General features: G+C 46.8%; 1 protein-coding gene across 6 annotated transcripts in view; it reads right to left on the reverse strand.

Annotated features, from left to right (window-relative positions):
• Window positions 1-25,475, reverse strand: part of SASH1 (SAM and SH3 domain containing 1) — a 197,114-nt gene that overhangs the window by 19,731 nt on the left and 151,908 nt on the right. For 2 of the 6 annotated variants that reach the window (XM_046005200.1, XM_046005201.1), the window contains 8 exons: window positions 19,568-19,700; window positions 13,788-14,623; window positions 8,924-8,998; window positions 7,319-7,462; window positions 4,210-4,345; window positions 3,313-3,482; window positions 2,379-2,588; window positions 1,470-1,620 (listed from right to left, as the gene is read on the reverse strand). In XM_046005200.1, coding sequence (XP_045861156.1) covers window positions 1,470-1,620; window positions 2,379-2,588; window positions 3,313-3,482; window positions 4,210-4,345; window positions 7,319-7,462; window positions 8,924-8,998; window positions 13,788-14,623; window positions 19,568-19,700 — 1,855 coding nt within the window. Of the gene's footprint in view, window positions 1-1,469; window positions 1,621-2,378; window positions 2,589-3,312; window positions 3,483-4,209; window positions 4,346-7,318; window positions 7,463-8,923; window positions 8,999-13,787; window positions 14,624-19,567; window positions 19,701-24,626; window positions 25,418-25,475 lie in introns of those variants that run through there. The other 4 variants (XM_046005202.1, XM_046005203.1, XM_046005204.1 and 1 more) reach the window with 3 other exon arrangements.

Genomic DNA, 25,475 nt, shown 5'->3' on the forward strand with positions numbered 1-25,475 from the left:
AAACGATGCTGGAGATGTGCCTCTTGCTCTCGTGAGTAGCTGAGCTAGAAAAGCGGCAAGACCTCAGTAGATCTCTAGATGATCTAGTGCACAGAGATTTAGTCTGACAGAAATCTGTGGTGTTCCTTTAGGTTTTTACTTCTTAAACAAAATTTAACTGCACTGAATGTAAAGTCTTATAATCCTAGGATAGGTCCGGATCCAGACCATTGGCACTCATCAGCACCCCGGAGCCTATCTTGTCCTCAGGATGTAGCTTCACTCCCCCTGTGCTCTGAATGCTACAGGAAATGTAACAGGGTTCGTAAGCCAGCTTTCTCAGTGGCCAAGGAAGAGCAAATAACAGAACAGATGTGGTCCAGGAGAGTAGACGATTAATTGATATTAATACAGCCGGCTGGCCACACCAGGCACGGGGCCAGGAGGCTGTCTGTCCACAAGTAGGCCACATGCCCCCACCCCAAGAGACAGCTCCCCTCCCAAGAGACCTGGTTATAAAGTAGGATTAACTATGAAGCACAGTTCTCTTCAGATCTATCCTTGAAGGCAGTATGTTTATCTAGGGTTCAGTTATCTATCTGATGGTGTGTGGTCCTCTGTGTTTCACAGTTAATTCGGGGGAGGACCGATTAAGCAGAAGTGAATTTAACTGTACTAACTCACTTCTATGTCTCCTGGGCCTGATACATCCAGTCATGTAGACTTTTTTCCCCACCATTAACTATGCTTTTGGTTTGTCTTTCAGCAATAGAAATGCTATTAGCTGGTGAAGCAGAACATATGAAAGAAAATGCATCTGAATTCAATAACTAGAAAAGATACTCCCCTCTTGATGAATAATTTCAGGGGTATTTCTGATGTCAGGTTGGAGAATAAAGAGCAGATAAGACTAGGTTAATGGAGCAGAGGATACGGTGTATTCAAACAGACTATAAAAGCCATGAGATCACTGAACTCCGCTCCATGGACTGTATGTAAAGCCGAGCTCTCGCCTCGGCAGAGACCGTAAAACATGGGATTCTCTGCTCTCCAAGTTCCCCTCAGGTAGTTCCGGCTGCTTCAGGGGAAGCCCTCCACTTCAATAAGGGAACAACTCCAGAATGCTCTGGAGGGACGGGCCCTTGCCTGGCGGGACGCTCGCAGTGCATCTGCTCCTTTGGTGCCCTGGCAGCCCAACGACCTGCCGTGGAGCCCACCGGGCTGAAGGCGGCCTCTGCCATATGAGGACAAAGGAGACAGTATTTCCTCCCATGTTACCTGAAACATGCCAGGAGAGGCACCAGCAGGAAGGTCTTCTTTTGCCCTCCCATCAACCAAAATGGCTACATGGGGAATTCACGCCTTTGTGCCGTTTGACCTAATGCAAGACGGACCCTGGCGTGGGATGGAGCAGGACCAATGGAGTGACTAAGGGACCCCAGCATGTGGCTAAGCTAACAAGGCACCCCTGGGTGGTGGGAGGCACTTACTGTCATATTCCTGCAACAGCTCCACTGCTGTCAAGAGAACAGCCCTGTGCTCCGGGTCCCTGATATTTAACTCATCCAAGTCCTCCTCCTCCAGGAGCTTAAACGTGTCCAGGTCTTCGTACCCATTGAACAGGAAAGTGGGCATGTGCTCCTGTGAGGGAAGGAAGAGAAGACACGGGGAGTCAGCAAGCGCTGCTCTGTGATACTTGGCCAACACCCGGCCTCAAAGCCCTGAACCCTTTCCGCAGTCACTTTTGTGCTAACTGGAAGATTCGTAACACTCATTCATCATCTGTTCTGTACCTCCCAGTTGCACAGCTTAGAAGGCCAGCGGGGCATCTCATTAATCACGGGCTAAGAAGCTGTACCTTGTAGGCTGAGATGGACTCCACTGGTTCGCATTTTAATTGGGCCTTTGCCCTGACTGATGCCCTTAATGCCACAAAGCGAACCATGGGGGTCACTTTCCCTTCATTTACAGAGCTACCAAAATCCAACTCAAAGCCCTGTGACTTCCTCAGGAGCAAGAGAATTTGCAAGGACACAGGATCTCCTGCTGGGGACCCAGCGCACTAGATCCCGGGAATAATGGGGTGGGGGGAGCAGTGGGTCACTCCTCAAGGTCTGGGGGGGCCCAGGGCTTTGTGCTAACAGCTCTTTGAAAGCTATTCTTGGGGCAAGCACCCATTCTGACCCGGGACTTGGGCGGTCCCCCCAGCAGAGGTCAACAGCAGCATTAGCATACTGGTACCTAATTCTTTCGAGTAATGGGTACTCGTCTTAGTAATGGGCTGCCCTGCTGGATGACACTGATCACCCCCTCCCCTTCCTGGGAAGTGCCCTTGCTTAATTTAGGAAAAGGAGAAGGCAATAGGGTGCCATGTGTGACTGGAACAGGAAGAAGCTGACTTTTAGGTTGATCCGATCAAGGAGATCTTCCACAGATTTGGGCTGGGGTGGTCTTCCTTTCCTCCTCCTCCTGGTGGGGCGCTTGGGCTTCTCTTCTTCCTCATTTAGCACATCTACGTAGATGAACTTGAATGTGCCGACCTTGTTATTCAACAGACCCATCCAGGTGCCCATGGGTGGCTTGCTGATTATATCGATGATGTCTCCTTTCTGTGGCCCAGGGAACAGAGATCTTTCCATTAGCTCCATCTCTAGACATGAACCATGCATCAGTTAGATGTGTTCATCACATAGAAGGGAAGATACTGAAGGCCAGAATCAGGGTTCCACAAATCACTGTACATAACTGGGAGCCTGGCAGAGAGCCAGATTCCTTGCATGCCTGAGGTCTCCTACCCTCCACCCCCTGCACCATGAGATGAAGTGTGGCTCAGGTCTGTCCTGGTGCTTATGGCTATGTGGGCACCTGGCTTTCTGGGCGCCTGGCCATCATCCACAACTCCCCCTTCTTAGAGAAAGATTTCCCACCCACTAAGCAAAGACCAGCGCACTCCCATTCTGGAACTGCTTCATACACTGTGTGCAGCTCCAGCCGCCCCATTAAATATCACTGGTCAGTCACACAGAGAAGACAGTAAGGTTTCTTCAGCTAGATGAAGAAACTGGAGGGTGGTGGGCAACTGAATTCTATAAGGAAGTGGAGGTCACAGGTAAGGGCTAGGGGAAGAGGTGGAGATGACAAGAGGAATAACACAAACCCCACCTCTGTTGTAAGTGCTAGCTGGGTCTCTGACTTGTTTTTCTCTACAGGTGAGACCAGTTTATCACTGTGGCCAAGATACCAGTATGCACAACAGGAATCCAGCATTCAACAGCAAGGAAAACAGACCACCTCTTACACGGAGAGTCGCTCTGAGGCCAGGCAAAGACCTACCTTGAGCTTGAGTGAGTCTGTGTCGTAGGGACTAGGCGTGAAGTCGGTGTGTACCCTGGCGCGCCCACAGAAGGGACCCCGGTAGGGGGGCTCCTCGTCATCACCATCTTCCGACTTGACGCTCTCCCTGTTGCTGGTCGAGGAATCAGTGGTACTTACTGTCTGACCACCTGCGCAGGAAAAATAGGAAGAACAAGGATCAATACAGACTTCCCGCACAGCAAAGCTTAAGGGCACAAAACTCAGGGACAGAGCAGGGAGGTCACAAACCACAAGCGTATGTCAGGTCCCAGCAGGGCTGGGTTAGGAGGCCAGGGGATCCGAGTTTGCTGATTATTATCCCTAATCAACCACCTAACTAGACCGGGAATCCGGCAAGTTCTCTATGAGCCAGACTCCTTTATGGAGGACACCACAAGCCTTCCACAGTCCTAAGCTCTCCAGCTTACTGTTTTTACCCCATTTTACAGATGAGGAAACTCAGAGAAGTCAAGGAACTTGCCCCAGACCAGCTGCTTTGAATTACTCTCTTCCCACACCCCCGCTCCCAATACCCTCAGCCAATACCCCCGAGAGTCCTGGAGTGAAGAGCACTTGTTACGTGTATAACATAATTCTCTCTCCCCACCCACCTTTGGTTGGTCCTTTCATGAGCCTTTCCCCTTGACTTGTTCCTCTCCCTTCTCCAGACCCTTCCTCAGAGGTGCTGTTTTCTCATCACCCCCTCTCTTGTGCCCCTGAACAAACATGCCCCTTGGCCCATCTAGTTTGCAGGTCTGTCTCTAAAGCACCCTACAGGTTGGAACTTGGTCTGACTCCTTAAATGGCCTCTGACATTCGGCAAAAGGCTGATTTTGACACCAGCTGCAAGCACGTATAATGACAAAGCAAACGTACTCATTGAGCTCTGCCCACTCAGAGAACTGCGCAGACTCTCCACGGACCCTCCGGCTTTGAGCTTGGGCTTGTCCATGTGTTCACCGTCTGGCTGTGAAGGTGGAGGGGAGCCAGGCATGCCATCGAGGCCTGAGTCCTGGAATGGGTTTCAACAAAATTAAGTTGTGTCAGGGTGGATGGACATCATCTTACAATGTGAGGTAACTAACCCTCCACTAAGGCAACCACAGCCATTTTTATAACCATATTTGATTCCATACCCGATATTCTCCTTTTTAATCTATACCCTCGCTTCAGTTGAGAGTTGTGGCTCACATAACTCAGTCATTTTTCATGCTCAGATAGATTCTCCTGAAATCCCTGAGAAAAATCTACCTCTGAGAACATTTCATTAAAGGCTTAGAGACTTCTAGCGTCATCTCTAGGCCAGTGATAAAGCTGCAGTTTGAATGCAGATCAAGTACAGTCTACCTGTAATGTAGGATCTGAAAGTGCCATCAGAAAATATTTAATCTATCAAAAATGCTTACACCTAAAAAAGGAAAGAAAGGAAAAGGCCAGATTCTTTTTCTGTTTACATGAATTCTTGAAAGTAGCTAATGAAATGCCAATTGGGAATACAAATATAGAGCAAAAATACCATTTTTTTTTTTTTTTTTGGTTTGTAATAAAATTTCTGTGTCATCATTTGGTTTTTGCTGCTTTTACTTCCTTTGTGTGTTGTTAGTACAAAGCTATGAGGCCCCTTTTGGGTCAGGATGCGGACAGTTGTGACTCAGCAGTACTTTTCACGTTTGGGGAGGCTACATAGCATTGGCCTGGAAGCCGGTCACTTGCACATACAAGTGTAGCACGCTCGTGTGCCTGATAGTGCTACAGGGACAGACAATAGCACGCTTCACAAAGTCTGCAGTCCGCGTGGTTTACTTGCCCAAACAGACCACTTTCTGGCATATTCCACAGCCACGTGAGCACAAAACCATCTCAACGAAACCTGTTATTTACATAGTGCCGAATCATCAGAAGGGCTCTAACGCAATTCTGCGGGTCCTGCAAACATTTAAGGACAACAGTAATGGCAGCCTCTGATCCACAACACTTCTTTGTTCCTTAAAGTAAACTCAAAGCCCAACACGGGGCCCGAACTTACGACCCTGAGATCAGGAGTCCCATTCCCTACATACAGAGTCAACCAGCTTCGGGACAGGGAGCAAATAACCCCCAAAACAACTATAAACGAGCTGCCGTCACTGAGAAGTAATGGAAGGTACCAAGTACGAATTCCCGCACACATTCTCATTCCCCTTCCTGAATCAGCAAAGGAAGTCACCTGTCCCAGTTATCTTTTTTTAACGCTTCTGAAAACAGCACACATTTTGAAAAAGAGCAGACATCTCTGATAATGTATGTTCTCAAACACTTTCACTAACTTTCTCATCACGTATTTACTGATCAGCTATAAGAATGAGTGCTGTTCCAGGTGCCGGGTATACAGTAGGAACAGAGCGAAGATCTTTACCAAAATGGCTGAGGTTTCTACTAAAATGCTGAACAAAAAACAAAACCTTGGCAACAATAGTCTTCTCTCTCCAAAAAGGGTTAGGCTGATCGTTTATTCCTTTCTCCCCCTACTTACGTGAAATGACTGCTTTAAAAAAGAGAACTAAGCCTACAAGCCTACTACAGAGTAAAATTATAGAAAACGGCTCAAAATGACATTGAAGTTCTATGCTCCTGATCTGTAAAGCAGAAACCCAACTAAGAATAGAAGTGTACAAGAGCTTTTAGTGGATGTTTTAATTCACTGGAGAAGCTAACTAAACGAAGTGCTGGAGTTTCATGGTGCTTTCCGAGACCCGCAGGCCATCTGCCTCAGGAGTGAGCACTTTGCCCGGCATGGCCGCTGCTCCCAAGCCCACAGGGTCAAAATGAAAAATATTCATGGAGAGAAGACATACAGGAGGCAGCCTAGACTTCCCCCTGGAGGTCTAACAAGCCAGAATTTCTCAGCCTGAGCACTGTTAGCATGCCAGATGGATCACTACTGTGGGAAGCTGGTGTAAAATGTTTCCCCACATCCCCATGTCTCTCCACTCAATGCCGGCGGCAGCCCTACCGCCCCACCCCCACCTCGCTGTGACTATCAAAAATAGCCCCAGTTGCTCTGGGATTGGAGGAGAATTCCCCCCTCCCCCTGTGAGAACCACTGTAATATGCTGAAGACACCCTGTGGGCTTTGTCTGAATCCCAGTGCAGGCCACTGGCTAGCTGCTGGTGGTGATGCAGGCAGGCAGATGCCTGGATCTTAGCTTACTACTTCCACCAGAGGGCAGCAGCTGAGCAAAAATGTCTGCTTTCCCCGTCTCTATTTGGTAGATAAAGGAGCATTACCTACTTATTTCAAGTAGACAAATATCTCACACACAGATACTTCAACAGACTACAAAGCGAATGCTATAAAGGTGCACATGGTCAAAATTACCTCAAGGCCCAGCTCTCCAAATAAATGCCTTTATTCCCTCCACCCACACAGGAACTCGTCCTATTTCTCCAGATGAAGGGAGACAACTGGAGGGGGTCTATGCTGTGCTACCTTTCTGGCCACAGAGAGGCCCAGTTAGTGACAACGCCCCAGAAACCACCACCATAGGCAGCCCTGCAGCCACGAGACTTGCCGAGTCGACCTGCTCGGAGCTTTGAGAGCAACTTCTGCTATACCTTTTTTTTTTTAAAAGTCTGCTAAGGAAACTTGAGTGTCTTTTTTAGCTTTGATTCGGGTAACACCCATTTTGTAGCAAGGAATATTTCCGCAAATAAAACCCTTCCTTTTGCATCAAGTGTTAAGTGCTTATGGCACTAAGAATAATCGTTCCTTTACATGTCTTCTTGTGTGTCCACAGAAGACAGGGCCCAAATCGTGGATTCCCAACACTGAGCATGAACCACTCTAAGTGACTGAATCTTTTGAATAAATTATTGAATAAATGTCTACCAGACCTAAGCATGGTCCTAGAGCCTGGTTAATACCAATGCATTGTGTTTAGCACCTATTGGATCTCAGCCTGATTGTCCTCAGCTCGGCTAGGCTCTTGGCTCAGGAGTTACATACCTGTTCAGAGACTGAGCTGCTGTATTTTTTAGACATCCTCTTCCTCATTGTCTCTTTCACTGATTTCACCTTTTTCCCAAGAGAGATGCGGGAGGCAGTGGGTGATTTGATAACTTCCTTGTACACAAAATCTCCTTCTTTACTCTGCAAAGCAAAGTGTTGTAAGTACCTTTAACCGCAGACAAATGATGCCCAGAAACAGCTTTTATTATTCAAACCATTAATGTTCTACCTCTCAGAAAAATATTGGCATCCCCCAGGATCTTGAAATGCTTTTCTATGTTAACTCAGTGCTATGTTACTTGTCTGACTGAAAATTAAAAGCTACTCACTAAGGGGCTTTTGCCTGTTTGTTTAAAGTGGGATGTGAGTCACTTATTTTTTTTTTAACCTTAGTGTATTCTTCTCTGATGATACTTTTCCTCATCATTTCAGATATTCAAAGGGACTGCATTTCACTGATAAAGAGTAGTTATATTCGCATAATCCCGGCAGAGGGGAGGAAGAGGAGGGTATTACAGAATCACCCCAGGAAAGTGAAAAGAACAAAATGGCAAATCTCAGTCACCAAAAGTTCAATGGCTGATTGGACTTAATCACTCTAGAGCTCTGTCTGGTCAAGTGCTAAGAGTATGTACATTTCCTTCTCTGAACAAGTTAGACTTGTGGTCACCTCTCATTCTATTTTGGCATTGAAACAAACAAACAAACCCAACTTTCCTCTGAGGAGGGAAAAAGAAATCACACTTCCTCTCTCATTTTTTTTTTTTAAAGAGTGGCTATGTAAAATTACTGGTTTATGAATCAATAAAATTTGATATCCAAATAAAATATTGTTATTCTTCCAGGAAATTCTCAAAACACTTTGAAAATCACAGATGGGTATTTTAACTGACACATGACATATAAACAAATATAAAGCACGGAATTTTAATTTCATAGTTTCTGGCAAAATACATAAGGGGAAACTAAAACGGTAGGTAAAATTCACCTACATCCTTGGAGCCTCACAAAGGAAACCTCAGGGAACAAACAGAATACGTACACCACAAGGGTCCCACGGTTACCCAGAAGCAGGTTTGAGGCCTCTAGAACCTTGGCTCTGGAGAGTCTGGTCTGCTCTGGGCCTAAGGAGATGGGGTTCATTCCAGGGCACCCCAGATCAGAAAGACTTAGACTCCTACAAGGCCGTGCACTTGGCCTGTGGTGAGACTGGTGTCTCAGAAATGCTGGCAGACTCTCACCCCCATCATAGGGCTCCATCCTGGCACACAACCTGTACGTACTGGTCGTGTGGCACTTGCAACTAGTGTGAACAAAGGGTATGTGTGCTCAAATGGGTAGGACTCCAGAAGCCAAACTCAACACTGGATTTACGACTTGAGAAGAATGCAGAGGCATTACAGGCATGGAAGCAGTTACTGTTCATTCCCCATGTAATAGCTGAGCATCTCTAAGATGGGTACAACAGGGCGTCTTTCCAAACACGATGTAGGATCACCGATGCTACCCACTATCGTTTCTCAGAGACACTAAATAGGAAACTATATCAGTCACATGGCTTGAATCCAAAACTTTTCTGCTTCTCCTCTGATGTACACTCACCATTGGGTCAGAATTGTTGCTGCCGATGTGTAGAGAACGGTTCGTCAAGTCAAATCCTCCAAAACTGCAGGTTCTCTGTGGAAAGGAGCATGTAGGGCAGGAATAATCCAGTTATGTTTACGTCCGCAGACAGTGCACCAACCCGACCCATTTCCCATTTGCAGGTCAATCACTGAATCACAAATATGTTACAGGATGAAAGTAGGAAACGAGAAATGATGAGAAAAAAAAAATACATGATTCATGTTTTAAGGAAATTTCCCTCACGTTGTCCTTCCAGAGGCCACTGGAACTGGGCTTCCCCCAGAGGTCTAGAATCCCCTTAACATGCAAAAACCAACTGGTTAAAAACAACAACAACAAAAAACCACCCATGTGTTAAGTGCTCTAAGATTCCCAGTCGCTTAGCAACAGAACACCCCTTCCCAGTCCCCCAGTATTGGCTGCACACGGTAGTGATATGAGGGAATATGTATTAGGGGACCCATGTGCTCCGAGTGGTCTTGGAAACCCAGGCCTGAAATCCTATATGGCTCAGCCACTGACAGCAGGCTTTTCTAAGACTCTTGTTTTGTTTGGTTTTAAATCGCTGAGAAGGGGAAAAAAGGTTATGTTTATAGTAGTCCAATCAGGCCAAGAGGATTACTCACTCACTGCTTCCTTGACCTAGCCAAAAATGCTGCTAACTTTCCCATCTCACTGCCCAGCTTAACTAATTATGACCCTTTCATTTCGAGTGTGTGAAGACACCACATTTGCCCAGAAAGAAAAGGTTGATTCAGTGACCGTTGTTGACCACACTCTTTAATTCCAATAGGAAGGACACCGTATTATAAAGGAGGAAGACCTTCTTGTCCTCTAGTTGGTTTCAATCTTTATGGAATTGCTTATATTTCAGCAACTTTATATTTCAGAACTTGCTTTGAATTCTGTTGTTCTTCCAGTGAAAGCTACTCGATGGCCACGCCCACCCCCACCCCCAAAAATCTGTAAGACAGACTCAAAGCACATTAATTTCTGTTACAGCTGATTTACTTTTTAAGCAAATGGTAATAAAAGCTGAGTAGCAGCTCTGGGTGCCAATATTTTATATTACTCGTTTCTCAACGAAATCTAGTTAACAGCTGTTCAATGGAAGAAATGAACAGAAAAGCACAATGTAGACTATAAACATTGCCTGTTTAGAATAAATACACTTGAGATATATAGTAGCTGAGTTGAGAAAGCAGAAAGGTCCAGGAAGAAAAATGCCATGGTTTCTGGAATCTCGCCGATGGCCCTGGTCCTGCCACTTACTGGCTGTGTGACAGGTAAAGGACTTCCAGCAGACTCTCGGAACTCTGCCTCGTCCCCAGGAGCAGACCTGCTGCGTAAATGCTGGGCTTCCACTTCCCAGGGCTGCCCTGAGGGTTCGGAGTTTGTCCTGGCAATTAGCATACTCTGGTTTAGGCTCAGTCACATTCTAAATATGCAAACGAAGGACTGAAGCTCAGTTCAGGGCCTCACATTCTAGGAGCTTCCATTCCTAGGAATGGACCAAGAAGTGAGAGCTGCCAGGTATGGCAGAGTCCAGGGCCAGGAGACACAGAAGGTGGCAGGGGACACTCTGGGATAACCCAACTCAGGAGGATTCACGACTGTCCTTCTCCTTCACCAAAGCTGCCATTGCTGTTGTATGTTATCTACCTTGGACATAATTCTAATTTTATATAACACATCAATGGGCAATCTGATCTCCCTTACAGTAACCTGACTGTATTCTATTCTATAAAACGAGAAAGACCGCTTAATTCCAAAACACTCACTAAATCTACCAGCCAGGCAACAAAGGTTATGGCCACCTCTCAAGGCTAATTTTTAACGTTTACCTTTCCTTTCTAGCTTCTAATTCCCAAAAGATTTTTGCATTTCTGCACAGACAGTGATTTTCTCCTAGTTCCTTTCCCGTGACTCAGGGCTTCACAGATACAGTATGGCGCCCAGATGCCTCATCATTTTATGGCTTCTGCATTTCCCTTTCAATTCCATCATTGACTGCAACACTGGGGCCTAGCATGTACTTTCTGATGCATATGAAATAACTCAGAAAGAATTCATGTGGAAACTTTACTGCAGTAAATTAGAAGCTCATTTGTGTCTTTGTATGCCAGCTGCAGGCATTCATTCCTAAAATAAAAAGCTCAGAGTGAAGAGTGGACTGGGTTTCTTAGCTACCAACTCTAACCTCTCCCAGTGATAGGCTAAGGTGTCTGCAACAGACTCTCTCAGTGGAGGAGAGATAAAGAATATAACAATAAACATCGCTCAAACGAATCTTAATCGTTGGCTTTTTTCGTAATACCAAGTCATTCTCGAAACAGCACTCCTTCAATGGAGAACACAGACTGTAGAGAGGATCACAGAAGAAAGTAAACCAGTTTTTGCCTTTAGCAATCTACATAACTGAAACCTAAGTGAGGTATTTTTTTTGTTTTTTGTTTGTTTGTTTTGTTTTGTTTTTAAGTTCCTGCATCTCCTATATAGTTAACAATAAGAAAATTTGGGAGAGATGCTTGTGGATGAGGAGAGCCAGTTGATGGAATGGTCATGCAGTTGGATACATGTTTTGGGTGGGCGTGGGGGTTGAATTTTAAAAATGGACAAAATTCTAAAATGTCATGCATGCCTGTTCCCCCAAACAAAAACTGAATGACCAAATAAAAAGCAAGACAGGTGACCATTTCCAGTGAATGTACAGCATTATCATTTCCCTGAGGTTTCATCAAGCAAATATGGCATTTTTGGAAGGACAAAAGGATCAAGTTTAAAGAGTAAGGGAAACTGTGCACTTTCAGATAAAGTGGAGGTGATATGACAAGAAGGATGGAAAAGACTGTTCAAGTAAACAAGCAAGGAAATTAATCCCATTAAACCAAACCAAACAATCCCCAAAAATTCTGTTGTGAAAAGGCTTATTTCCCTTTATATTCTCTGAATAACTGGAAAATTAAATTTTGTCTTCCTGATTGTGCAGTTATACTTAGATTGAAGTCGTATGTGCAGATTTCTAGTTCAGCACTGAACACACACATCAGCAAGTACTAGAGCTGTCCAGTACTACCTCGGGCTCGTAGTACCTTACAAATACCCAGCCCTGGGTGATATCTGGGATGGAGTTTACACAGTGCCACTGTATTTATAAGGCAGGAAAAAACTTGGCGCTTGAAAAGAAATTTGCCATATGTCCATACTCAAGGTCACTGAAAAATTAATCACTGGCCCACAATTATATTAGCATAAATCTTAGAAATATAACTTCAAGAAAGTCTTGTAGAAGTTACATTAGTAGCCTGGCAATAAAGATGAGGGACGTGTGAGGAATTCAAGGTACTCAAGGTGGAAAAATTCTCCGTATGACATGATTTAAGTTCATGGGGGTGAGTAACCAATTAACAGACAGGAGGTGGCTCTTATCTGTCAAGGTCATGTGCAGAAGAACTGGGCAGAGCCCCTCTCAAGTTAATAAATTATGCCAAGATTGGTTCGCCACAGCATTTTTCTGTGGGTCAGAACTGAAGGAGTGAGAAAGAGAACTCTGTTGTACAACAAACACAGAACGAAACACAAACTATCGCCATGACATACAGTAAGAACCAGAAGGGAAGTTGTCACAGTCTTAAAGTGTTAGAAGATCTGAATGAATGAAAAAAGACAGAAAATAAGCTCCAACAAGAAAGTCAACACGTCTGGGAACATCTGGAAAACCTAAAGGCGAAGATGGACCTACGGATAGTTTTGGAATAGGGAAGGTAACTTTAGGGATGGCACGGACCACTCGGTCTCCATTTCCACAAGAAGAAGAACTCAACTGAATGAACAGAAGTTACAGCAGTTGTCTGGGGAATGAGAAGGAACCCCAGGTAAGTCCTCATGGGAGGTTGTGCTACAGTTGGTTCCGTCAAACCCTTACAGGGAACGCAGCCAGCAGTTCCAGCAGATTGAACAGGGCGCCAGACCTGGGGGGTGGGCAGGAAGGCCACAGCTCTCCTCATTCTGTGCCATTTTATATGGGTTCCTGCACAAGCTAAACATTGGGTGGGAACTTCAGGGGGAAAATGCTTACATTCTAAAGTTCAACCTAAGTCATGCCCTAAAAAGCAATCTTACTAGGTCTCTAATAATTCAGTTCAAACTGGACATTTCTGAATGTGGGTCCTTCATTCCTCGCTATGTACAGAAGAATCCATGGGGCAGTGGAAGACATTTCTAAATGCTCGCCCGTCTGTTTAAGTAGACAGACAGACCATCAAATAGGTTTAAGTAAAACAGAAGAGCTCTAATAATATTTCCCCCTCTACATCAAAGAACTTTCTGGTTGGCGCTACTAATAAAAGAAACGTACTTGACAATGTTTTCGAATCACCAAATCGGTGATTGTGTTGATGATAATCTTTCCGTGAGCTGGATTTTATTGTTTTAATTAACTGAATGAATAAACGTGTCTTCTAAGGGCAAAACATCCTTCTGTTTTGCATCAGCTTCTTTGAGGTCAAGTGATGGGATGGCCGAGAATCAAGACAGCCACTCCTAGAGGAGGCCAAACCCCAGCCCTGTGCTCTGCAAGCCTTTCCCTGGATTGGCATCAGTGTTTAGTTTCAATCAGAAATCAAACAGCTCCAACCGGCAAGAGGACAGATGGGAAAGAAGCCACTGCCAAACGAAGGCGGGCTTAGAAAGCGAGGTGATGGCAGAATGGAGCCTGAAGTCATGAAGTCAGGAGCAGAAGAGCGAGGAGGGCGCCAGGCCCCACGGAGGAGAGGCCATAATGCTTGACTGCACCTCACAGAAATGACAAGGCCGTCCCGGCGACCACCTCGGGACTCACAGACTTCTGGTGGATTCTCAAGAGAACCCTTTTAGTGCAGCGGTCCACCGTGGCGGCCCACTTCCTCTTTGTCTCCTCGTCCTCCTCCAGCAAGCAGCGCCTCAGGTCCTGCCTCTCGGCCTTGCTCAGGGTCCTGTCTGAGGCCGGCCGCACTAGCTGGGTCAGGTTCAGGTGGCTGTACAGGCTCCGCTCCACCACGTAGGTGATATTGAACTCGCTGACCGCGGGGCGCCCGCGTGCCCGCCTGCTGGGGGCGCCGCAGCCCCCGCCCCCTTTGGGTTTCTGCCGGAGCAGCTGCAGCTCACACGTGCTGCTGTGGACTCCTCTCCTGGAGGGACGCTGGCAGAGAAGGGCTCGGGAACACGAATAATTAGTATCCGTTTTCTTCAAGCGGATCTGCTTCCGGACACTCTGAACCTCCTCCAGGGACACCAGAAGGTGGTGCCGGCGCCGGTGGCTGTCACAGAGGCGGACGCCGTCGGTACTTACCCCGTGGCTCAGGGACCCGAGCCCTTTCTTCATCTCCCCCTCCGTCAGGGAGCGGGAAACTTTCTGGGCCTTTTCTTCTTCGGGATAGGAGAAGAACGTCCCCATCTTCTTCGGGGGCTTAATCAGGCCCCGACTCTCTCCTTTGCTGAAGGTTTTGACCAGCTTCCGGCCAGCCCCCCAGGTATCCAGGCTGCTGGACGACGGAGACGTGGTGAGAGAGTCAGAATCATCTTCTGGAGGCTTCTCAGGAGAGCCATCAAAGAAAAACGGCTTCTTGTGCACTCCGGAGTAAAGGGCGGACCTTTCATCGAGGCCAGGGGAGTTCTCAAACACGTGCTCCTCCCCACCTGGAGGGAAAGCAACAGGGAGAGGGTCATGTAATACACCTCCACGTCCTCTCACCCACATTTTCCTTTCCTTACAGCTCCTGCCCTATAAAGAATAAACAAATGCTCACAAAGGCCACAGCAATTCCCTCCTGGTATCGCTTACCCTCTTCGTAAACCCAGCTCCCGCTCAAATAAATGCATGTAAAAAATAAGCAAACTGTGCAAATGTATGGTTTCACACAAGCTTAATGTTAAAAGGTACTGGGTGTGTTTTCTTCTCCTTTAAATATCTTTGTAGAACAAACACCTTAAGAAACCTACTCAAAATGCCACTTGGAAAAACCAAGTCAGTCATTATCACCGTACTCCTTAGCCCTGAGAATTTAAAGATAATCACCCTCCTCCTCCCCCTCCAAATTGGAGAACCCTCCCCCAGTTTGGAAGCACAGTTCTTAGAAGCTAGGACTCAGACTCCTTCCCCAGTCTGTTGAGTCAGCTTGGTTTTTTACAGAGTGTGACAAACGCCACGTGGCTGCCACTGAGGTTCTTAAATCACCAAGGCAGTCTGGGTGCAAAGACACCAGACAGGGTCATAGCGTGCAAATGTAACTGATGAATGGTACCCAGGTGAAAAGCCAGGCACAAAAAGTTAGGGACCTGGGTAATTCCAGCCAGACATGGCCATCAGCTGGCCTGTTGGAGGGAGAAAGGGCATGTAAGGGCCCGGCCACGCAGGCAGCCCCAGCAGGCGTTCCGCTTTGTTTCAAGGGTTCCAGCTCTTGAGCCCTCCCTAGAGCAAGGTACTGAGCCAGGCCCTCCGGAGCCCAATGGAAAGGTCTGGAGTCACTGGCAGGAAAACGGAGTTCTTTCCTGTGTGTGTTATGTGAACAGATGTGAAAAAGAAGTAGGTCAAACTGTGGGTGTAGTGATCCTGACTGGCTGTGTCCCTTTAATTATAAGGAAACTTTTGCACACTGCAGCTTTCCACCAGCTGAACTGTGAAAAGGAAAAAATAAAAAGTTCCTTGGAACAGAGGGATGGCCCTAAACACACCAGCTGGGGGGAGGGTCCCTGCGCAAGGGTAGATGTCAGAGCGAGCTGCTCACGGCAGAGAGGGGAAGGGCAGAGGACTGGTAGCAGGCCTTTCGAATTCTAAAGGCTTCCTACTTTTCCAACTGGTGGGAGTTATTATTGCAAATGTCATGAAAATCTGAACTGCGGTTATGAAATACAACCCAAGGTTGATTCTGATGTCACGGAGATGGTGGTGGGGGCGAGGGGGAGGTTCCAGACCATCTCCAGCCCGGAACTCTCCATCATCTGCAGCACAACTGTATTCCCTGGAGGAGTAGTCCCGGATCTGTCACGAGAGTTTAAAAGCAAAGTCTAGGGTTCTGAGGGGATGTTCGCCGGACCAGCAATAGTGCACAAAAATTGGGAAAGTCTCCTGCTCTTTCCTCAGGACACCTGACGTACAAGGTATGGAGGCCAAGTGTCCTTCTGCTGTGAGAAGTAAACATGGCAATCTCTTCTAGATCAAATCCACCCTCCACTCTCGGGAAGAAGAGATGGGGCTCAGATGAGAGGCAACGCCTGGGGGCAGAGGCAGCCCACCCAGACTCCTCTACAAATGTGTCCAGACCACAGACCATGGTTTTCCACTGGGCCCAGGTGCCCATGGAGGTGTGCAAGGCCCTCGTCCACCCACAGTCTGACAGGGTCTCAGGGAATTCAGGTGGGTCTGCTGGCCAATTTAACGACCTGTTACCCAACAGTGGACTGGAGACTTTCTGAACTCTGTATTTAGGGCTGGCATCCAAGCTTCGAAGACTTCCATGACACGTGTGAGTCTGGAACCAACTGGTTTGCATCGGTCCATGACCTATAGCTCTGCTTCCTAGTTCTGAAAAGTCTGCACTTGGTAAGGACTTTGGAGGGAAAAGTGGCCAATGCTTCCCCAATGGCTGTGTCAGCCTGCGTGCTGAGGGCAGGCCTTGCCTGCTGGAGCTTCTTCTGCCTGGGTTGGCCCCGAGGCCTGAAATCCCAGCCTGGACTTGATTCCTTGAGTTTAGAGCACTGCTGCTCCCATTCTGGCACCTCCAAGTACAACCATCCTTTGGAAGAACGGCAGTCAACACACAAGGCCCATCGTCATTCACATCATGACCTTTATCTAGCCTCGTCACTAAGATCAGAATGCGGAAGGCAATGGGGCTAGGGTATGGGGTGACTTGGGGACACAGATCCATGCCCCAATTCCAGCTCTGACTCTGCCACTCACCATCTCCATGACCTTGGGCAATAATTTCATCTCTCTGTTTCCTCATCTGTAATAATGTCTGCCTATCCTAGAAATACATACTGCAAGGCTACTGAAGAGGATAAAATTAAATGAAAAGAAATATGTGAAGGCACTTTATAAGCTAAAAAGCACTATACAAAAGCTAATGATTCATTCCCAGGTCACAGGGAAGCTGGGCCAATGAGGGAAGAGGGTAGCTAGGTATAGGCTTTAGGAAAACACACACACACACACACACACACACACACAAAAGGGCAGCTGAAGGGCATGGACCTGGCCTATGGTTGGCTATTGTCTAGGGTCATCCATATCCTGGACAAGGACTTGACACTCAGTCACAAGGGTGAGACTAGGTGAGCGACTGTATCTCTCCTGGTTCTTGTAGGACTCCAGGGCTGAGGGGTGGGGAAGGGGTGAGAGCAGAGGGGAGCCCAGGCTGCCTGGACTTAATTCTGAGCCTTCTGCCAGCCGGCTCAGTGACCCTGAAGATTTAGCCTCCCGGGGCGTCTGTTCCCTCCTCTGTGAAATGAGCGTGATACCGATGCCCAGCTCTGGTGGCTGTTGAGGATGACATATTAAAAGGAACATAAAACCTAAAGTGTGCAGAAGAGCGGCTGGCACTCAGGATGCTCTCGGCAAAGGCGGATCATCATTCTGACAGCTTGATATTGGCACAGACACGTAGGAAGAGAAAGGCTCAACTCTCTGAAGGTCCTGGGGCAGTGAGGGAGGGCTTATTAGGAACGTGACTCCTTCCTGCTTTGCAGAAGCAACGGCCAAGTACCCGTTCTTCTGCCAATGAGGAACCTCAGAGAGAGTGCCACTCCACGGGAGCTGGAGGACGGTTCTAGTCTATGGTCTAGTCAGGGCAGCCCCGAGCAGATGGCCTGAGTGGCACACACACTTGACATCTTTCCTGGCAAAGCCGCCAAGCCCAGCCAGTGGCAGCCCCGTGCCCCGACTCGTCAGACATCAGAGGTTAGAGGGGACTTAAGTGCATTTCCTCCCTCGTCCGCCAGTGGCACCTCATTCATAACCACATGAAATACAGTTTAGGGCCAGAGGTCCATGTAGTTATTACTTTTTACCCTAAAGCTACCCCTCTGGGTCTATTTTTCCCTTTTGTCAACTATGTCTCTCAGAGATAGCAGGAAAGGTAGGAAAACTGCACATACAGGCAGCTGGGGACAGGTCCAGAGGACCCCACACGTCACTCCCGTGTCCTCATTGATGGGCAAGACCCACCAACTCATTTGCTGTATTTGAGATTTATCTTTTGGCAAATGGGGTGCCCGAGGTTGAATGATGGCAATTCTCTATGGTTCTCCTTACTATTACCAACGGACACTGTGTGTGTGATTTCATTTAGAGCTGCTGTTGGTAGGAAATCAGGTGATATTCTGTACGGTGGAAACCACGACTGTCAAGCAGCGGTTAAAACAGTCAAATGTAAAATCAGCACTGCACCCAAAGGCAAGCAGAATTAGCATGCAAGAAGACACCCACCGGAAACCTGGAATTCGACACAACTCTGTAAAATTGCACGTCTCCCTCAGGGCTCCTCCTCCCTTTTCCTTTCTCACCTCCACGCTCCCCTAGTAATCCCCTCACCTCCAATATTTCTCTAGAGGATTTAAGCTGATAACTAATTACAGCAAACAGAAATTTAAAAGTGGCAGTAAAAACAACAGGAAACCCTGACCTATGTAAATCAGGGGAAATCCCAGTTCTCTCCATGCCTTGGTTTTGTTTATGTATGACAAAAAGGCCTCTCAATGATCATTTTTTTAAAATCTACATGTTAAATTTCTGAAATTCCTCAAAATGTAGTTATGACATTTTAACAAGTCATGTGCTTTTAAAAAATAAGATCTATTCTTTCCAGGACTTTCTTTTTCCAGTTCCCTTATCATTTTCCAAACAGGAAATCTTCTTTTATTTTATCCTTTTGGGGGAATCTTACAAGATGCTGCAAATGCACACTGCTCACAACAGGAGTGAGGAATATGGGTGAGACTTAAACTGTCCTAATCACACTTCAAAGGTTAACTCTTCACTCCAATAAATCCACCTCGTGCCCCTCCTGACATGACTGCATCTGACAAGCCGCTCAGCCAGCAGTTCTATGTCCCACTTAGAACGGAAGGTCCTTAGAGCCCCATCTGAACCGAGGCTTGAGACTCTCTACAGGAAGAACAAATCATCCCTTGGAGATCTGAAAGGACATGAAGTGCCTCGATTGTGGGATGTTTATTTGAGATGGATGAATGTCAAATCTGAACTCAACTCAATGGGCAAGAACCATCATCCTTTGGCCACACAGGCTGCTGCTGGGAAGAAGTTACAAAGTTGATGTACAGGAGTGTACGCTCAACATTAAAGCTGTACCACACCTTGAGAAGACCTCCTTGTCCCACACCGGCCGTTTCCCATCGCTGTGACATGAACAATACTAAGCCTCCCGAGACGCTGGACGCCAGGATCTGGAACGTGCTAAGCCACGCCCTGCTAGCACCCCGACCTGAGGCGCTCTTTGCAGCCTCAGCTCGATCGCAATCCAGCTTCCACTTGAAATCAGACTCTTTCTACTGAGGAGCTGACCCCGCCTGACTTAATTTGGAACAAGCAGGGAGGGCGGAGCGTGCCTTTTTTTTTTTTACCTTCCGTGCTCGGCTTTCTCATTTCTTCCACTCTGATCAGTTTCTTTCTCACTCTGCGAGTGGAGTTGACCAGCTTGTGTAACCTCTTAAACTTCACCGACTCCTCGGTCTCCTCATCCGATTGTTCTCTTGACTGGCAAAGAAACAAAGGAGAAGTTCATCAGATCACTGCCCCAGAGCCCTCTGCCCTGGTGGCCTGTGGCGGGGGGCAGCCTGGTCTCGTGCCAGCCTGAGCTCCAGCAGCAGTGTGGCTGTGCCTGGGGGGCACTCTCCAATTGCCCCCCCCTTCAGGAAGCTGCACACACCACCCCAGGCCCTCATGCGGTGGAGACTGGGCCCCGGACACCAGGACACACCCCGGGGCCCTGGACTGGCATGGGTCATATCTGTCTCAGCAGCTGCCCAGGCCTCCTTTAGAAGAACTCGGAAAGGGCGCCCTCCGCCAGGCTGGCCTGGTCATTCCAGCCCCCCTGCTGTGCGGTTTGGGCCTGGCTCTCATCTGTCTGGCCCATCATGACTGCTCAACGTGGTCATCTGCTACTCTTCCAAACCCAAGTTCTGTTGACTTGTTCCAGCCCCCCCACCCCCCCCCCAAAATCAAAAACAGCAGGGCAGGAAAAGGGAAGAGAGGCAAAAAGCCGCCTTCGTGCCACTCGCCAGGCGGGCCTGCCACACCTCGGCCATGCCTTCCGCCTCTCCCGGCTCCTTCTGAGCACTCTCGAAGGGCGAGCCTGAGGACAGACCCCACATTCCTCTGCGAGGGACAAGGGAAAAAGCTGACCTTTTCAGCCATACAGTACACTGCATATTCCCCAGCATCCCATTTCATTTTTGCAGCGATTCAAGTATGCTCAACCCAGCTGTTTTCCCTCAAGTATCAAACATTACAGAGAGAAAAAAAAAATCTCTCCACAGCAGTGACCCCAGTGAAAACAATCCTTTCCTTGTGAACAAAATGAGGGTTTCGTTCCAAGTCAGCTCGAGCATTCAATATGCAGCTTCCTCTATTTTATCTGCTCAAAATGTGAAAAAGCAAAAGCAATCCGGGGCTCCAGGGGCCGTGCTGCCTGGGCCGGGGGCTCCGGGGTTCACGGGAGCACAGGGCTGGCAGGAGCGTGCGGCCTCCCTGCACCCAGGGCAGCCTGCCAGCCGCCCTAACCCATCCCACACGGCCTGACAACACCCTTCTCTCCGTTTCCTCAAACCTAGTTCACAGAAATAGTAAGGGCAGAAATGCCTCCTCTAAACAACACAAAGCAAAACAAAATCCACCCCTCTGAACAACGGGCTTAATAGGAAGCTACTGTCACCCCCCACCCCCCATACACACAAGAAATCGACAATAGAACAGGTACGCAAGGATTAGCAGGAAACAGTGATTTGAGGGTAAAGAAGGTGGGGATTCCATGAATTAAATGGTGCAGCATGTTGTGAGTCCACAAATATTTCTGTAGCACTGTGGCACTACGTAAGGCATAATACAACCCATTTCCTGGCCTCTGTCCTCACCCTGGAGCACCCAGCATAGGGCCATTGTACTTTCTGACTGTAGGACTATAAGCAAACCATTCACCCACTGAAGAATAATTATGATAACCCAGAAATGGCAAGTCATCTGAACAGGGGGGATTTCTGCGGCTTCCCTTCCGTGAACTGTATTCAATTTTTCAAAAATTCCTTGATGAGATGTTGCATCTCCATTTCAGAATTAAAGTGAACTACTGCTTAGCTGAGCATAAAGAAGAGAAATAGAACCACATGTTGGCAATGAGGTTTAACCTATTTGGTCTAAAACTTTACAATGTAAACAATTAAAATGAAACAGAAAGTACAGCTTCTGATACCTAATGGTATTGTTTGGTTTGAACTTCATTTTTATTTGGTTTAACTGTCAATATGTGATGATAATGGTCAGAGCAGTCAACCAGAGGAATGAGAACTGGGTGAGCCCTCATTCTGGGTAATCAGCACCTGAGCAAAACCATAGTGCGTGGAATTACACAGAAACATCTAAGGTATTCTGCCTTCTTGATGGCTCTCAAAAGCTAAGCAATTCTAACAGAAGGAGAATCAACATTATAGGGGACAAACCTAGACAAACCTAGAATATGTATGTAACTGTCACATTAAAAAATTCTGAAGTAAAAAAAAATAAGAATTTTAAAATTCTGAAGTCAAATGAAAAATGCAGTGAGCACAGGTTGCTTATAATCAAGACACAGGATGCTATGTTAGAGAATGAATATCAGCGGTGTGTGTGTGTGTGTGTATCTTGTACCTGGTCTGGGGGTTGTTACTGCTGCTGGCTTGGAGGGGGGGGTTGTGTGCCTGTGCATACCACAAAGACAAATCATATGTAGGAAACATGCCACCTGAGGGAACTTTTGGGGAAGAAATGAAGTAGTTAAGCCGGTACAACAGAATTAAAAGCAAAGATCCCTTCCCCAAGTCCTACTTTCCTCTGTCCTGATACACCATGGTGAAAAATAACATATTCCAGGTACTTGTTTAATTGTTTTCACATGTTCCATCTATTTTTGAGAAATAGGAGCTCTTTAGAACTTTGAACTAACTTTTTTTTATTTTCTTAAAAAAATGAAGATTTTGGGGGTATTTGCCACTGACAAATCACAAATCACAGCAACCAGTAACTTTTCATTATCATGGTTTGGACACTAAACAAGGCAGATGGAGCACAATGTATATGAAGAAAAATGTAAGAGAAAACCGAAGTCAATCAAGATATATCCTCCCTTGAATCAGCCTAGAAGTCACTGGAGTTAAACAGGTGTAGCCCAAGGATGCTTTTTATTCATAGAGAGGTGTCGACTTCTCACTTCCTTCTGAGTCCAGAGGAAAAGGAGTTGTGAAATATTTGCTTTTAAAAAATTCTCTCCAACAGTTTTAACATAAAGATTCCGTAAAAGGCTTGCATTTCTTCTGAACTGGGGACTAAAGCTTAAATTCCTCATTTCATGTTACTCCTTTTAAATAAGCACACACCACTTCCCAAATACTGAAAATAACTTGGCATGTCTTGTTTTTAATATTTTATTTATTCACTCGAGAGACAGAGACAGCAAGAGAGAACATGAGTGGGAAAGAGGGCGAGAAGCAGAATCTCCATTAAGCAGGAAGCCCGACTCGGGCCTTGATCCCAGGACCCTGGGATCATGACCTGAGCCAAAGGCAGATGCTTAACTCACTGAGCCACCCAGGTGCCCTTTGTCTTGTCTTTTTATTCAGAAATTACACCTGCAGAGACGACGGTGTAAGAATTTAAAAATAACTATTTAATTAAGAAGAGCGTCTGTGAGATCTTCACACCTGGAGGAACTTTGGTAATGAAGGAAATCTGCATTACATATAAAATGAATGGTTGATTCCAAGAAATAGACTCCTAGAATTAAACAGAACTACTAGAAAACAGGTTTTAAATAAACTCAAGTGAAGAAATACCTATGTTTATGCACGTTGTAACAAGACATGGTACCTCCTCCTCTCCCTGTCCTGCCCCAGGTCAGAGGACTAAGGTAAACTTCAATTTGATCAACGTCTAAATGAGAAGGTGAAAACTAAATCATCTGTAGAAAACTCCCCACCTCTAAACTCGAGTCATAAAAGGCCATTAACGTATTCCACCGAAGGATGTGAAAAACATTGGATTTACATTATGGTAAATAGAAACACTGGATTTCCAGTCTCTCTCTGGCAGATTTTTCCACCAGAAAGCCCATATGGCTCAACTTTTAATTACTTTGGCTAATGCTATATGTAGTAATTCTGTGGTGAATGCTTAAGTGTTTCATTTCTGGTTTCCATGGCAACATGACATCAGATTGCAGACAGCTGGCTCCACAGTTTTAAACCATAACAAATTGACCAAGCCAAGGCACAAAACTATGGCCGCTTTAAAGAGATAGTACGCCGTTTGCCTGCCAGGGTGCTGAAGCAGGAACCTATGGGGCCCACTTGGCAGGCGAAGGAGGGTGGAGCCTCCTTCCTTCTCAGCTTCTTTTGGAACATGTGCCTCCTTGACACATCTGCAATGTTCTAATAGGAAAGACATGGAGCCAGCGTGGAGAACTTTTCATAATGCAGCTACATTAAGGATCATCAGGAAAAAGGAGCACAATAAATAGCATCTGTAGATAGCAAATGAAAAGCATCCCCTCACTCTCAAGCCTGTCCACTGAAGGTCGGTAACAGATACTTCACTGGACCCAGTTAAAACACACACACACACAACAAAAACCATTTCTTGCAACTATGACATGCTGTGACAAATGCTTTCCAAAAGCCACAGAGCACGGTCCTGCAGGCACAGGAGCACTGTACCATAATAGAAGTTAAACTGAACTTGCAAAAGAGCAACCAGAACCATTTCGGGGACTGGTCGAGACCACGCTGGGCACAGGATAGCGTACAACTTTGCCTTTTGCAGAAATACACTCAGCTTGCTTCCCCAGCTCCAAACGCTCAGCACACTGTCCCAATTAACAGCAAGACTAAGTCCGTGTATGTGCCCTGCAGCCACACACATTAACACTAGGAGATATTTAAGTATTCCTGAACCTATCCTGAAACTGGAAACGAATTTGCTTATGAAATTCACACAACGGCTCCTGGTTAACCGGGTGCATAACCAGACACAGATGCTTCCACTTCCCAGATCCGCACTGTCGGTGGCATGAAGCTTAAGTGAAGGAAAGGAAGCCGATCGATCACGCAAGTCTGTCTGCAGTCAAGCCCTCCACACTGAAAGCCTCCACAGTTGACAGCTGAGCTCCAACCACATACACTCAATCTCTTTGAGAGTCGTTTCATTCTCGAAAGAATATTCACTACTCTCCTCCCAATGCTACATCTTCGTCTTGGGTGAGTGTGCTAGGAAAAGAGTGCTCAGGGTACACAGCTGGGAGGGAGAGAAAGACCCATCTCCAAGAATGTGTATAGAAAAGAGGAAAGCCATCAGAGCCTGGAGCACCCGAAAAGCCTCTCCCTGCAGTGACAGCAAGCGCGTTTTCCCTCTCGCGGGGAACACAGCCGGCGGACTTACCGGCTTCGGCATGGAGCAGGCGTGCGGGGGACGCGGAGCTCGGCACCCCCGCCCCCTCCCCGCGGACAGCGGCTTCACTGTGGCTCCGTCAGCTCTGTAATCTCAGAGTGAGCGTGAGGCACTCCTCAAACATGTTCTTTTGGAGTTACATGATCGGACAGGCTCCACCAGCACAGATTAGTATCCGAAGGAGGGAAAAGGGAAGACACTGGATTCAATTAGCTGCTTTCTGCCTGCCGCCTGATTCCCCGCTTCCCTGCTAACTGCATAACTTGTAAGAAAGGCATAAGTCATCGGCTCTAAGCAAATCTCCTATTCACCACCAGGAAAAAAGGGAGTGTTGTACGTGGCAAACAATCCCTGTTTTCACTGACGAAGGCTCCCTGACCTCCCGCTGGCCTCCAGTTCCTTAATTACTGTCTATGGAATTCCAGAGAGAGACAGAAAAAAAGAACGCGGGAATCTGAGCAAATCCGGGACAAGGACAAACCCTCAGAAGTGACTGAACTTAAAAAAGATCTCTTTCGCAGATATTCTTCCAAACACCCCCTGAAGGGAGTAGTCTCGATTGAAAATAGACACCTTCCAATGGCTATTTTTGACACTGCTGAATTAAAACTTGTGATTTTGGTTTTCTCCTGGAGTTGTCACTCTCCTCTCCTTTTTTTTTCCCCCCTATTTTAACTACTTAAGTAAATGCAGGATATTGCCTGTCCAGTGATGCTTCTAAAACTGTCTTACCAAATCGTTTCAATGATCACCTCAGAGCAGCTGAGTCCTCTTACATTCTAGAAATGTGTGCATAGGGACTGGGTCACAAGACGATCATTTCACTTTCTCAGGGGTGTC

Source organism: Meles meles, chromosome 5, assembly GCF_922984935.1.
Source record: "Meles meles chromosome 5, mMelMel3.1 paternal haplotype, whole genome shotgun sequence".
In the NCBI taxonomy this organism is placed as follows: domain Eukaryota; kingdom Metazoa; phylum Chordata; class Mammalia; order Carnivora; family Mustelidae; genus Meles; species Meles meles.